Source organism: Oncorhynchus gorbuscha, linkage group LG18, assembly GCF_021184085.1.
Source record: "Oncorhynchus gorbuscha isolate QuinsamMale2020 ecotype Even-year linkage group LG18, OgorEven_v1.0, whole genome shotgun sequence".
NCBI lineage: Eukaryota > Metazoa > Chordata > Actinopteri > Salmoniformes > Salmonidae > Oncorhynchus > Oncorhynchus gorbuscha.
The window spans coordinates 14,227,792-14,241,768 of NC_060190.1; the positions used below are offsets into that span (position 1 = coordinate 14,227,792).

At 41.0% G+C, this 13,977-nt stretch overlaps 1 protein-coding gene across 3 annotated transcripts; it reads right to left on the bottom strand.

The window, feature by feature from the left end:
- Positions 1-1,774: 1,774 nt before the first annotated feature.
- Positions 1,775-10,494, bottom strand: LOC124004076 (SWI/SNF-related matrix-associated actin-dependent regulator of chromatin subfamily E member 1-like). 3 transcript variants are annotated; one of them, XM_046312852.1, is made up of 11 exons: positions 10,101-10,494; positions 8,991-9,044; positions 8,597-8,649; positions 7,971-8,075; positions 7,002-7,082; positions 6,537-6,668; positions 6,161-6,332; positions 4,520-4,692; positions 4,180-4,281; positions 3,289-3,529; positions 1,775-3,065 (listed from the first exon to the last, which is right to left on the bottom strand). In XM_046312852.1, exons 2-11 carry the CDS (start codon positions 8,995-8,997, stop codon positions 2,842-2,844), a joined length of 1,290 nt encoding a protein of 429 aa, XP_046168808.1. In that variant the 5' UTR covers positions 8,998-9,044; positions 10,101-10,494; the 3' UTR covers positions 1,775-2,841. The 3 variants fall into 3 exon arrangements, with proteins under 3 accessions (XP_046168808.1, XP_046168809.1, XP_046168807.1); XM_046312853.1 differs by lacking the exon at positions 10,101-10,494 and adding an exon at positions 9,791-10,075; XM_046312851.1 differs by lacking the exon at positions 10,101-10,494 and having other exon boundaries at positions 8,991-10,075.
- Positions 10,495-13,977: the final 3,483 nt, after the last annotated feature.

Here is a 13,977-nt window from a genome sequence, read left to right on the forward strand (position 1 = left end):
TTTCACTTATAATTCACTGTATCACAATTCCAGTGGGTCAGAAGTTTACATACACAAAGTTGACTGCGCCTTTAAACAGCTTGGAAAATTCCAGAAAAGGATTTCATGGTTTTAGAAGCTTCTGATAGGCTAAATTGATATAATTTGAGTCAATTGGAGGTGTTCCTGTGGATGTATTTCAAGGCCTACCTTCAAACTCAGTGCCTCTTTGCTTGACATCATGGGAAAATCAAAAGAAATCAGCCAAGACCTCAGAAAGAAAATCTGCTTCATCCTTGGGAGCAATTTACAAACAATAGTACGCAAGTATAAACACCATGGGACCACGCAGCCGTTAAACCGCTCAGGAAGGAGCCGCGTAATGTCCTTTGGTGCGAAAAGCACAAATCAATCCCAGAACAACACAAGGACCTTGTGAAGATGCTGGAGGAAACAGGTATATCCACAGTAAAAACGAGTCCTATATCAACATATCCTGAAAGGTCGCTCAACAAGAAAGACGTCACTGCTCCAAAACCGCCATAAAAAAGCCAGACTACGGTTTGCAACTGAACATAGGGACAAAGATAGTACTTTTTGGAGAAATGTCCTCTGGTCTGATGAAACAAAAATAGAACTGTTTGGCATTAATGACCATTGTTATGTTTGGTGGAAAAACAGGAGGCTTGCAAGTCGAAGAACACCATCCCAAACGTGAAGCACAGGGGGTGGCAGCATCATGTTGTGGGGGTGCTTTGCTACAGGAGGGACTGGTGCACTTCACAAAATAGATAGCATCACGAGAGAGGAAAATTATGTGGATATATTGAAGCAACATCTCAGGACATCAGTCAGGAAGTTAAAGCTTGGTCGCAAGATGGGTCTTTTAGATGGACAATGACCCCAAGCATACTTCCAAAGTTGTGGCAAAATGGCTTAAGGACAACAAAGTCAAGGTATTGGAGTAGCCATCACAACGACCTGACCTCAATCCCATAGAAACATTTGTGGGCAGAACTGAAAAAGCGTGTGCGAGCAAGGAGGCCTACAAACCTGACTCAGTTACACCAGCTCTGTCAGGGAGAATGGGCCAAAATTCACCCAACTTATTGTGGGATGCTTGTGGAAGGCGACCCAAAACGTTTGACCCAAGCTAAACAATTTAAAGGCAATGCAACCAAATACTAATTGAGTGTATGTAAACTTCTGACCCACTGGGAATGTGATGAAAGAAATAAAGGCTGAAATAAATTATTCTCTCTACTATTATTCTGACATTTTACATCCTTAAAATAAAGTGGTGATCCTAACTGACCTAAGACAGGGAATTCTTAGTAGGATTAAATGTCAGTAATTGTGAAAAACTGAGTTTAAATGTACTTGGCTAATCTGTATGTAAACTTCTGACTTCAACTGTAGATACTGTACTCTTATTCTACTGTATTGTAGTCTATGCCGCTCTGACATTGCTCGCCGAAATATTGATGTTTTCTTAATTCCATTCCTTTAGATTTGTGTGTATTGTTGTGAAATGGCTAGATATTACCGTTAGATTTCACTGCACTGTTGGAGCTATAAACACAAGCATTTCACTACACCCGCAATAACATCTGCTAAACATGTGTATGTGACAAATACATTTGATTTTAATTCCAACATAGAATTATCCTCTTGTCACCTCAGCCTGAGTGTGGGAATAACTGTTAATATGAACAAACACGCCACTGTAAATGATTACCATTCTATACACAATGCGTGAGACATTGAAAACAAACCTATCGTCAACAACTACATGTCAGGGTAGAAAAGTTTATTGGTATAAATATGTCAAACAAAATCAATTTTTAAGACAGTATGTTGATGACTCACTCTGCTCTTCAAGTTGCTTTAGGATGAGATGGAAAACCACTCGCGTTCACGCAAACCTTGCAACACTGCTTATTACATTGCATATTAACATTTAAGAGTTTGTTCTGGGTCGAACATTGTACTACTGGTCATAATAACATAACACTGAAAGGTTGTTCTAAGCATACCGCTTTTGATTTGATTGAGAGCTAGCAGACTTTGGAACACTGACTGGTAAAACTGTACAGCATGGATGGACTCGTGGCATTACAACAGGTTGGTGGACGGATGGACTGGGCCCAGGACTCGCAATACACAATAATAATAATAAATAATGAAAACAACTACTTATTTCTATTAACTCCTGAGACAATACTGTCACTTAATACTGATACTTAGAGTAAACATGAAAGAATATTGGGCAGAGGAGTCGCCCCACTCCCTCCGCTACTAAAGCAAACTCTCCCATTAGAGGAGTTGCGACACCATGCAAAAATAACATTGAAAGCAACATTACACTCCAAAGAACAAGTAATTAAACATTGAACAACTCATTTCTTGTGACAGTTTTTACAACCAGCCTCAATTGGTAAGATCTGATGTCTGCCAGATATAGTACCATAGAATAAGACAGGAGATATGTTTTGATATAGTGACAGGTGATGGATGGTTGCTTTCGACTGGCACTGCGGTCTGTGAGGGAATTACGGGGAATTCACGTGGGCTTTATTGTGACTCAATTTAGACATCATTCACTTTAGTTGGGATAATTGCTTTGCTTTGAGGACTTGAAGCGCTTTGCAAATTGACAGCAGGTCTATTTTGACCCTGCCAACAGAGCTCTGAAGATTCAACCAATTGCATAAAACTTCCTAGCAGAAATAAAAACCCATCTAAACACAGCTTTTGTTCACATAGATACTAATGTGCAATGTGTTATCATCAGAGTGTGACTGTAGAGATGGAGTGATGCATCATGGACATTTCTCGACCCAAAGGTCATAGGTCGAAACCTCAGTGGGCGGTAGGGCGTGCCCTGCTCGGCCCCTCTGAGGCTGCTGGCTCGCTGGGCGGGGCGTCCTCCGTCACGGCAGAGGTGGTCTCCGACCCTGTGTTACTGTCACTGGTGCCCTCCTCCATCACCCCTTCTGGAACACTCTCCTTGTCCTCTGACGGCGCCCCCTCCTCAACCTCACTGGCAGGACGAGCCGTCGACTCCTCCGTGGCCTTTGACTTCTCTGTTACCAAGAAAGCAGGAAATATTAGGAGACAGCAAACACGTTTGGACCAATATAGTTTCAAGTGTGAAATTAACATTGTAAAATGCGCTCAGCAGACAATCTTCCAAAATAAGCATCTACCGAAGAGAGAATACCTAACTCAGGGGACCTGACCAGACCCTGACCAGAACCATACATTAAAAGACCATACGGTTTAGTGATTAATACTGTTGGGCCTCACCACCAGTATCCATGGGGCTGGGTTCAGTCTCCTCTCTCTCCTTGTTGCTGATGTCACTGAAAGACTCCTGCTGGCTCTTGCTGCCGTTTGACGGGCCAACTGGTTTCTCCTCCTCCTCCAGGCAAGAGGACATGGACGCCTCCTTCTCCCGCTCCGACATACGCCTGCGGGATGCATCCTCTGCCGCAGCGACCTCTGCAGATATCTTCTCCATGTCCACCTCCACTTTCATACAACACAGCTGGGCGCAGAGTGGCAATATGTTGAGTCTCCCCACCGGGGGATTAATTCTGGGGATTAATGCTCTTAATCTCACAATCAATCTCACACCTGTGCAACTGTGATTAGTAACATGGACTGTGATTAGTGAGTACACCGTGATTAATGTTGCCACCTTGATCAGATTTGGCACAGTTCCTATTTCCTCTACAATGATACTACATTGCAAGGCAGTTAACCCACTGTTCCCTGGGCGCCGTGGACGTCGATGAAGGCAGCCCTCCACACCTCTCTAATTCAGAGGGGTTGGGTTAAATGCGGAAAACACATTTTAGTTGAACGCATTCAGTTGTACAACTTACTAAATATTCCCCTTTCAATCGTTTTATTTCATTGAATTGCCCATTGTGAAGCATAGAGGAAGTAGATGGACTCTAAGTAAATGGCGCCACCTGGGGTATGGACTACACAGTGCATTCACTATACAGTGCAGTATCTGGATTCAGAACTGCAACGAGTCAGTCTACAAATTCTAAGTGATGACGCCGCATGTTAGCCAGGACACGTGGATAAAGTTAGCAGCTGAAGATATCTACAATGCAGAACTGGTCTGAGGTCAACACTGTAATATTTACTATGTGCAACACAAGTTCCTGGATGATGATTCCATACCCTTTTCAGCTCGCTGGTGAAAGACTCTGTGGCATCGATGAATTTCCTTTTCTTGTCCTGGTGGCGGTCTTCAATCTGAAGTAGCTCCGCCTCCAGCTTCCTCTGTGGACCAGACACACAGAGAGAGACCTGCCAATTTACCGGACTGATTACCTGTTTTTAATGATTACTCATTTGTCAAATAAGAAGAAAGGATTTGATATCCAGGTTACCATGACAATAACACCATGACTGGGAACATCCAACTTAATAGTGCTAAGTAGAGTAATATCTGTATTTCTGTAGGAAGACTGATAGAAGACTGACTGAGGACTGACAGACCCAGCGTAGCGTAGCGTACCTGGTGCACCATAAGAGACTGGACCTGCCGTTTCAAGACCTGCATGCGGGCGGTAGTGACGACGGAGCGCACGTCGGGGACCACGCTCTCGCTCAGGATCTCGCTGATCAGGCGGTGGTTGCGCTGGAAACGGGCGGCAGCCGAGTGCTTCATGGAGAATCCATCGTCGTAATCTGGGAAGGAGAAAGGAAAAGGCATGTGGCGGGTGCTATGTGTCTATCAGAGCTCAATGAACACAACTGTCAATGGGGAAAGAGTGGAGAGATCCCACCCAATAAGTATAGATGTGGTCGGCCTCAGGAAAGAAATCTGATCTGGCATATCTTAATTGGACATAGCTTAACATTGACATACCTACGTTTGGTTAAATCATTTATAGCAGTAGGAAATGTCTGCATATTTGGCTGTTTGCATGTTTGTTGCATGAATATACTTGAATATACACATTTGCAAAGGAGGTTTCAACATTGTTGTGGTGAATGGTATTGATATTCATGTGTGGGTGGGTAGAGAGTTAAAGATACATCTTTCTCTCTCTCTCTAACTCTGAAAAACCTTCCTCATTTACTCCATAAACGTCTTAGTGGTTTTTATTGGCGCTCATGCTCTTATTATTTCCCAGAAAAAGTAGAGGATATTGCGAAAACTAAGGGAACATCCAAGCTCTAAGTACATGACACTTTTCTTTTAAATCCAGAGTCAAATGAAGCTGTCCTCTATAACACTAACATCAAAGTAAGTCATAAATGTAGGAGAAGAAATTGTCTCTTTAATAAGGTCAACTTCTTATTGAACACATGGAGAATTCATTCATTCCACGTTGGGCCAAAAGTCATTCAACTGACAAACAAAATCCCAAACTGCAGTGAGTAAATAAATAAAGTGATTTATTGTAGTAGTCAAACACCTCTTTCATTTGAAGTCTGTGAAGGATGCTACCCTTTGAAAATCGCAGTGGGGGTAAGATGGTGCATTTGATTGTCTGTGCATTTGGGAGCAAGAAATACAATTTTGGCTTCATAATAACATCGTACATTTTATGGTGGAGAAAGACGTCATTCGAAAAATGATAGTCTTCATCCAACGCCCTGTTCCATCGGTTGATCCTCACTTATGATTTTGTTTTGGTGCTTTTTCTCCAACGGAACAATTTGTTCCGACTCTCCCCATTCTCTGCATCTATGAAGCAACTGATGTGGCAAATCTATGTACAGCTTGTTGAGAAATGAATCCATAGGGATACAAACTATCACATTTTTATATCTTGGGTGTTTCCAATTACCACAAGATTTTTTATGCATTTTCTGTATACCATTATCCAGCTCGATACGAGACAAGCATCATTTCCTATTGGGTGTAATTCCGAAGTCCAGTTTTGATGTATGTTTCTATGTGATGTGCGTTGCCTTGCTTCTTACTGGAACTCAGTGAAGCCATTGATCTCAAATACAGGGCCCAGACTTATACTACAGAACTGAAATGGAGCGTGGCCTATAAGGTGAAGTAGCAAATGTGACAAACACGAAGAGGTAGTGCAGGGATAGAAATTGACACCAAGACGATGTTACAGTTGCTGAACCATGGTGTGGGAACCAGAGTGTGACTGACATGGTAATACTAGTAGTGCTGAGAGCGTCTTACCATCTGGGTCGTCTGCTGGCTGGATACTCATGTACGGCTCGCCCTTGTCGAGACGAGACTGGCGCTGTCGGCTTTCCTCCTCCAGAGCGGCTTCGGCGCGGCTCTTAGCGTTGACGTAAGCCAGGTAAGCTGGAGAGTTGTGGTAGGCCTTCATGCTCTCATTGTACTCAATCTGTAGAGGAGAGACAAAGATCTGACATGTGCCCCTTCAATGCAAAACAAACTATTCAACATTGAAGAAAAGTTACTCAGTATTTATTTTTTTACAAAGGAAGGAATGATGACTGGAGGGACCCTTCTGACAACTGCTGGAGACACTTGTTACTGGTCACCCGTAACAACCCCGTAAATAAACACCCCGGTAAAACAAACCAACCTTCTCTGCTTCGTAATCATTCAAGTAATCCTGTTTCTCCTCATCAGTGAGGTCCCTCCACATGCCACCGATTATCTTCCCAATTTCCCATAGCTTCAGATCAGGATTGGAGGCTTTTACTTGATCCCAAACCTGGTGATGAGAACCAGACAGGGGCTCATTATCTCTAAGCAGATAGGTCATAAACCTATGGAGGCCGTGTTTGAACTCCATCTCCAGGGAGATATCCCATAGTCTGTCTGTAGTGCTCTTAATGGCTAGGCTGCTGTATGTCTAGTTTCACAGTTCACACCTACCTCCATGGACAGGCAGATGATGTGCAGTGTACATTAAGAGTGCTCGTCCCTAACCCTGGCTAAAGTGTTGCGTGTTGTAAGGGTATAGTACAGTATTTTAATATGTCTCGCAATGGTGTGCACGATGGAGCAGTTTGGGTTTAGGTAATGTCACGTGGAGACAACTTACCTTGCGACTATATCGCATGTATGGCATCAACGGCTTGTCTGGTGGCTTGGGTGGCTTTGGAATGTTTATTCCTGAAGAATTCTGGGAAATAAAAAGGCACTTATTAGATTAAAAGTCAAAGTTAGGACACCAACAGGTGCTAAAAATGTCTAGTCATACAATTTGACACTATGCAAAGTCTCGACTGAGAACCACCCTGCAGGAAAATATGCATCCGCATAGTTAATCATCCAACCTTCAACAAAGTATATGTAAAAATCAAACTACAACACCCTCAGTCCAATCACCTTCATTTAATTAAAGCCTGTTTGAGCCCAGACAGTGCACAGAAGTCACACGGTGACTATGATTGAGTAACACTGATTGAAGAAAATACAAAATCTCCCTAAAGCTGAGATTTGCACACTGCGTGACATGATGCCATTATTAGAATCCGAGTGCCAACCACAGCTTACATGCAGCGACTGTATTATTCCCGTAGCAGCCCGAAACCCATGCCAAGCATTGGGTCTATAATGCCATGGCAACACTGATGGCATGGGTTACTTAGCATGGCTGTCAGCAATGCAGACTTTGAAGGGCAGGATCGAGCAATTTTGAATACACACAGATGGACACTTGGCCGGTCTGCACTAGTATGATGAAGGCAGCAAGAGGAGCGTTGGGATGGCATACATCTCAGAAAGCCTTGGTAATGGAATGGGTTAGACGAATCATCGTGTCTGTGTGTTCAAGAATGTCTGCCCTTATAAGCCCTGGAAAAAGTATTATTTCTAAACAAAGCCAAAGAGCAAAGTTGTCAAGAGCTGTTATAGCTTATATCTGCATATACGATATTACTGAGTTTCACTAAGCAAGCTAGATTAGGCTGTTTCAATCCAACTAGATGGTTATTTTAAATATTGATGTTAGTTTCCTTCTGTGTCTGGCGTTTTCATCCCGGTGTTTTCTCTACGTCGTTATTCCTACCGTCGCCCGACTGTTGTTGCTTGTTGTCCCTCCCAGCCTGTAGTTGTTGTAAGCCAGATGGCTGTAGGGGTTGTACCCCACAAACCCAGGGGTGTTGGGCAATTGCTGATGGAAACAAATGAGACGGAAACACAGATGAGAAACGACATAAAATAATGGGGTAAAGCATGACAAAATCAATGAAAAAACTGGCGAAAACATGAATGTTGAAAAGCTGTAAAAAAACAATCTACTGAAAAAGACTTGCACTCATGCTAAACCAACAAGAAGGATAAATCAAGACGGCAATGTTATCTATACATTAGTGTTGTTTGTAAGGAAAATAATGTGTAGTCTACAGTATGTTGTATATGGTACCTCACATCTTAGGGAGTGGAGCTTATTATCTGAGATTGCAAAGCTTATTGCATTGACCAATTCTACTGCGGTAACAGGGACTATCTGCAGGGTATACCGTATTAATTGGCCAAATGGATTCCACTTTTAAAAACAAGTTAGCCCCCAAAAATGTGTGCCTCTCAAAATGGACAGTAGCAAGTTAACATTGAAAGATAATAGATGGCATGAATGTTATTACTGGACATCCCTTTCCAAAAGGCTTCCCATGTGCCATCAGAAATACTTACTGTTGTAGGGGCTGGGGGAGGGGGAGGGGCATATGGCCTTTCTCTTTCTCTTTCTGTTATGAAAGAAAAGGTCAGATGTTAAAATCAAGGCAAAAAGGGCCCCTTTACATCTCTCAATGTTGATTAAATCAGTCCTTTCAAGGTAGATCTGAATTTTGTGATTTTTCTATTTCTCTCTCAGCAAATACATGACGGAAAATTATTAACCTATCAATTATAATACAAGGAAATCATATATCCTACCAGAAACTAATATTTCATGCAGAAACTACATTTATTTTATTGTGATCACTTTTGTAGCCATAGTTGCCCAGCTTTGTCAGAGACCTAACAGAAGTACTCATATTTTCATTATCTGATGGCTAAACTTGTATAATTGCAAACAATTTCTTACTTGACATCTTGGCAGAGAGGAAGAATTGTATCAGTTTATTCCAGTCATTTGGGTCTGTAATAAACACATTATAATGGGGGAAAAGCATTTAGGTGTTTCATTAACTTCATTTGTTATTACAGTACTTCTACAATTGAATAGAAAATAAAGTTAATAGCTTGAGAGGGAGAACAAAAGAGATGTTGGTGCCAAAATGATGTCAGGCGACGTATGTGCAACTTCACAACAGTGTCAGTGGACGGGCATGAACATGACAGGGGTTTGATGTGACTACTAGCAAGCTGTTCGCGTCCAAAAATATCGCTTACACTATTTGGAATGGCATTTGCTTATAATTGCACATACGCAAATAAATCAGATAAATGGAAATGCATTTGCTGTAAAATAAAGCGCTGTCATCTTGCGTAGTTGGCTGACACCCAGCTGTGCTAGCTAGCGAGGCTAGTAACGTTGAGTAACTACTTTATTAGTAGTATGCAGCTACTAGCTATAGCTAGCCAGCTGGCTAACTTGGACCATCTGATCAATAGATGATGAGTATGCAAACGTAGATAACACAATCAGTTATCTTGCTAACTTGTGGATAAGGCGAATAATCTGCAGTTTAAATTATTTAACCATAGCTAAAATACAGAATATTGTATTTGATACACCGCATACGTTGTCAGGTAGCTCGCATTAGCTAGCCACTAAGCATTCAGATTAAAGCAATCTAACGTTAGCTATCTAGCTGTCACTGAAACAATTTTATTTTGATTTGAGGCGGTAAAACAGCAGATTAACAGTGACTATACCCGAACCGTTTTGGATGTGGATTTAGCAGTGGAAAACCTTGGATCAAATAATTTAGCAAGCACCATGCTAGCCACTACCTCATACGCTATATATGAATAAGCGCTATTTTCTAGCTAGAGCTGTCACAATATAGTCACATCATCACCTTGCATGCATCTGTAAATCTGTTATTCAAACAAAAGTGGCATTTTACATACATTCTTGACATAAAATTGAAAGACGATTCAACATAAATCAATTAATGAATATTATTGCGTTTCATATTTTGGTTAGTTCACATAGCAAGCAAGTGAAAGTAATGGCCAGCAAACTCACCCCAAAATCCTTTGTCCCCCACCAGTGTGTGTGTGGCTAGAATCAGGTTTAGTTAGCTAGCTAGCAGAAACAGTTCTCAAAATGAAAAAAATAAATAAATAAATGATATGGGGTTCACACAGATTTCAGTCGAATTTTCCAGAACTATTCCTTTCTCCTCTGTTAAGGGAATCATGTTTGCATTACACCCCAAGGCTAGCCTACTCTAAATTGAATCATCTAATTTAATTGCTAACATTTTTCAATCAATCTATTACTAAAATAATTGCTACGTAATGAATACACATTTGTGATGATTTTGCATTATAATACTGAATTTGAACTATCAAATTCATAATTAACCCATTACTGATTTGGAATCAACTATTCTGAATACACACACACACACGGGTTCAACATAGTGAACTATGAATGAATCTGTGATGAACATGAACATACAATAAGGAGGCCATTGCAAGAATTCATTGACAATTTATACATAACCCATATAAACTCGTATAAACTGCACTAATTGAACTATGCTGCTGCAGTTACATGATGACAGGTCTTGTCATCGGTGCACTGATCCAAGGTTGAGCTGCTGCTGCTTATGGCAGAAGAATGCATCTTGCTAATTCATTCTGACCATACATTTTCATATTCCATTGCTTGCAAAGAGCTATTATCCTTAGCTTCAAATTCCATATGATAAAAATGCACCATTTTTTTTATTATGTCACCCAAGCATGAAATTTAGCTGCATTCATTCTGCATCACTGACAAAAAAAGGGTTTTGAGAAAAGCCAAGGCTGGTCCATTTGTATCTTCTATATTGTTAGCAGTGGTGACCTGTCATTCAGGGCAGGTGGGGCTTACCTTTTTTGCATGTTATTTTGGCATTAATACGTGTCACATATCAGTTTGTAGACAATGTAAGACATAAAAATAATAATTATTGAGTCAATAAAGTCACATACAAACATGGTCTCTTTTTTGCTTTCTTGAGTAAGGCAGCTCCAAAATACAGGTGTTTCATCCTAGCTAAATAATTTCTGTGGTGGTGGGAGTGCTAGCAGAAAATACAGAGCGTAGGTGTTGGTAATGTTCTCTAGTTGCACCATGATTAGTTCAATGTTCTGTCACTCGTGAGGACAGTACGTCACCACCAAGTCTAAGAGTAGACCTCTAAAATTCAAGATCCTTGGGTGCTGCCATAGAGTTACATTAGAAGTGTCGATCCAAGAAGGCTCAAGGTCATCGGCCATTGAACATAAACATTACACAAGTTGGAAATCGCAAATTAAACAATGAGTGGTTGGGAAGGAATCAGTGGCTATCTGCAAGCAATGCAAAGCAATCACTAGCCTGCTATTCAGTGGAGTGAGTGTGGACCCAATTCTCTGTTTAAGGGTCTCTATTCCAAGCTTAAAATGATTAACATTCAACATTGGCCATGCTGTCAATGAAGCATGATTGGTGCTGCGCTCAAAACAACTATTAACTCAGAACAGCGAAACCTCGACTTCAGTGAGTTCAAGACAACTGGGAATTCCAGAAAAAAACGAATGAGAAGTATGTTTTGAACGGTTATCCAACTCGGTATTGTAAGTCGGGAACTCTGGCATTTTTCTAGAGCTATGACCGGAGATCAATGATGTCATCATGATTCAACCTTGTTTTTTTTCCCCAAGTTCCCAGTTGTCTTGAAAGCACCATAAATCCAAAGAATGCCAGACTTTGAAAGACAAAAATTTCCTAAGGACAGCCGTACCACCTTCCTGTTCAAGTGAGCACAGAGTCCAAAAATGTTTTGTATGCTGTTGCATAAATTATGTTATATGCCAGGGAGATACAGTTGAAGTCGGAAGTTTACCTACACTTATGTTGGAGTCATTAAAACTCGTTTTTCAACCACTCCACAAATTTCATGTTAATAAACTATAGTTTTGGCAAGTCAGTTAGGACATCTACTTTGTGCATGGCACAAGTAATTTTTCCAACAATTTTTTACTGACAGATTATTTCACTTATAATTCACTGTATCACAATTCCAGTGGGTCAGAAGTTTACATACACAAGGTTGACTGTGCCTTTAAACAGCTTGGAAAATTCCAGAAAATTATGTTATGGCTTTAGAAGCTTCTGATGGGCTAATTGACATAATTTGAGTCAATTGGAGGTGTCCCTGTGGATGTATTTCAAGGCCTACCTTCAAACTCAGTGCCTCTTTGCTTGACATCATGGGCAAATCAAAAGAAATCAGCCAAGATTGTAGACTTCCACAAGTCTTGTTCATCCTTGGGAACAATTTACATACACCTGAAGGTACCACGTTCATCTGTACAAACAATAGTACGCAAGTATAAACACCATGGGACCATGCAGCCGTCACGCTGCTTAGGAAGGAGAAGCGTTCTGTCTTCTAGAGATGAACGTACTTTGGTGCGAGAAGTGCAAATCAATCCCAGAACAACAGCAAAGCTTTGTGAAGATGCTGGAGGAAACAGGTACAAAAGTATCTATATCCACAGTAAAACGAGTCCTATAACGGCATAATCTGAAAAGCTGCTCAGCAAGGAAGAAACCACCGCTCCAAAACCGCCATAAAAAAAGGCAGACTACAGTTTGCAACTGCACATAGGAACAAAGATCGTACGTTTTTGGAGAAATGTCCTCTGGCCTGATGAAACAAAAATAGAACTGTTTGGCATTTAATGACCATTGTTATGTTTGGTGGAAAAATGGGGAGGCTTGCAAGCCGAAGAACACCATCCCAAACGTGAAGCACAGGGGGTGGCAGCATCATGTTGTGGGGGTGCTTTGCTGCAGGAGCGACTGGTGCACTTCACAAAATAGATGACATCATGAGGGAGGAAAATTATGTGGATATATTGAAGCAACATCTCAATACATCAGTCAGGAAGTTAAAGCTTGGTCGCAGATGGGTCTTCCAAATGGACAATGACCCCAAGCATACTTCCAAAGTTGTGGCAAAATGGCTTAAGGACAACAAAGTCAAGGTATTGGAGTGGCCATCACAACGACCTGACCTCAATCCCATAGAAACATTTGTGGGCAGAACTGAAAAAGTGTGTGCGAGCAAGGAGGCCTACAAACCTGACTCAGTTACATCAGCTCTGTCAGGAGGAATGTGCCAAAATGCACCCAAATTATTGAGGAAAGCTTGTGGGAGGCTACCCGAAATGTTTAACCCAAGTTAAACAATTTAAAGGCAATGCTACCAAATGCTAATTGAGTGTATGTAAACTTATGACCCACTGGGAATGTGATGAAAGAAATAAAAGCTTAAATAAATTATTATCTCTAATATTATTCTGACATTTCACATTCTTAAAATAAAGTGGTGATCCTAACTGACCTAAGACAGGGAATTTTTAGTAGGATTAAATGTCAGGTATTGTGAAAAACTGAGTTTAAATGTATTTGGCTAAGGTGTATGAAAACTTCTGACTTTAACTGTATGTATACTGTAGCTAAGAAAGTAATACTAAGAGTATGTTGTGTAGTAAGCTGTTAGTAGCCCATGTGCCTCAGCCTATAATTTTGTCTATTTACCCCTCTTCATTTTGCCTACTGTTCTGACTTGGTGGTGCACATGTAGTCCATAACCTGTTTTAGAGAGATGTAATCATCAAATTTTGTAAGAGCTTCCATTGTCTGCTTATATGCTCCCTTTATTTATCCTATGGTTCTGACTTGGTGTTCAGGGAGAACACTGTAAGAACGGCCCATGTTCTGAATTTGGTCGCTGTACATTTCAAAAGTGCTAAACAAATAGTTATATTGTTTACGTCCGTCCTAGCTCGCTCATTAATGTCTTTATCGAAATTACAGATTGCCTCTTATCTGCTTGTCGTCACCTTATTCCATAGTTTGT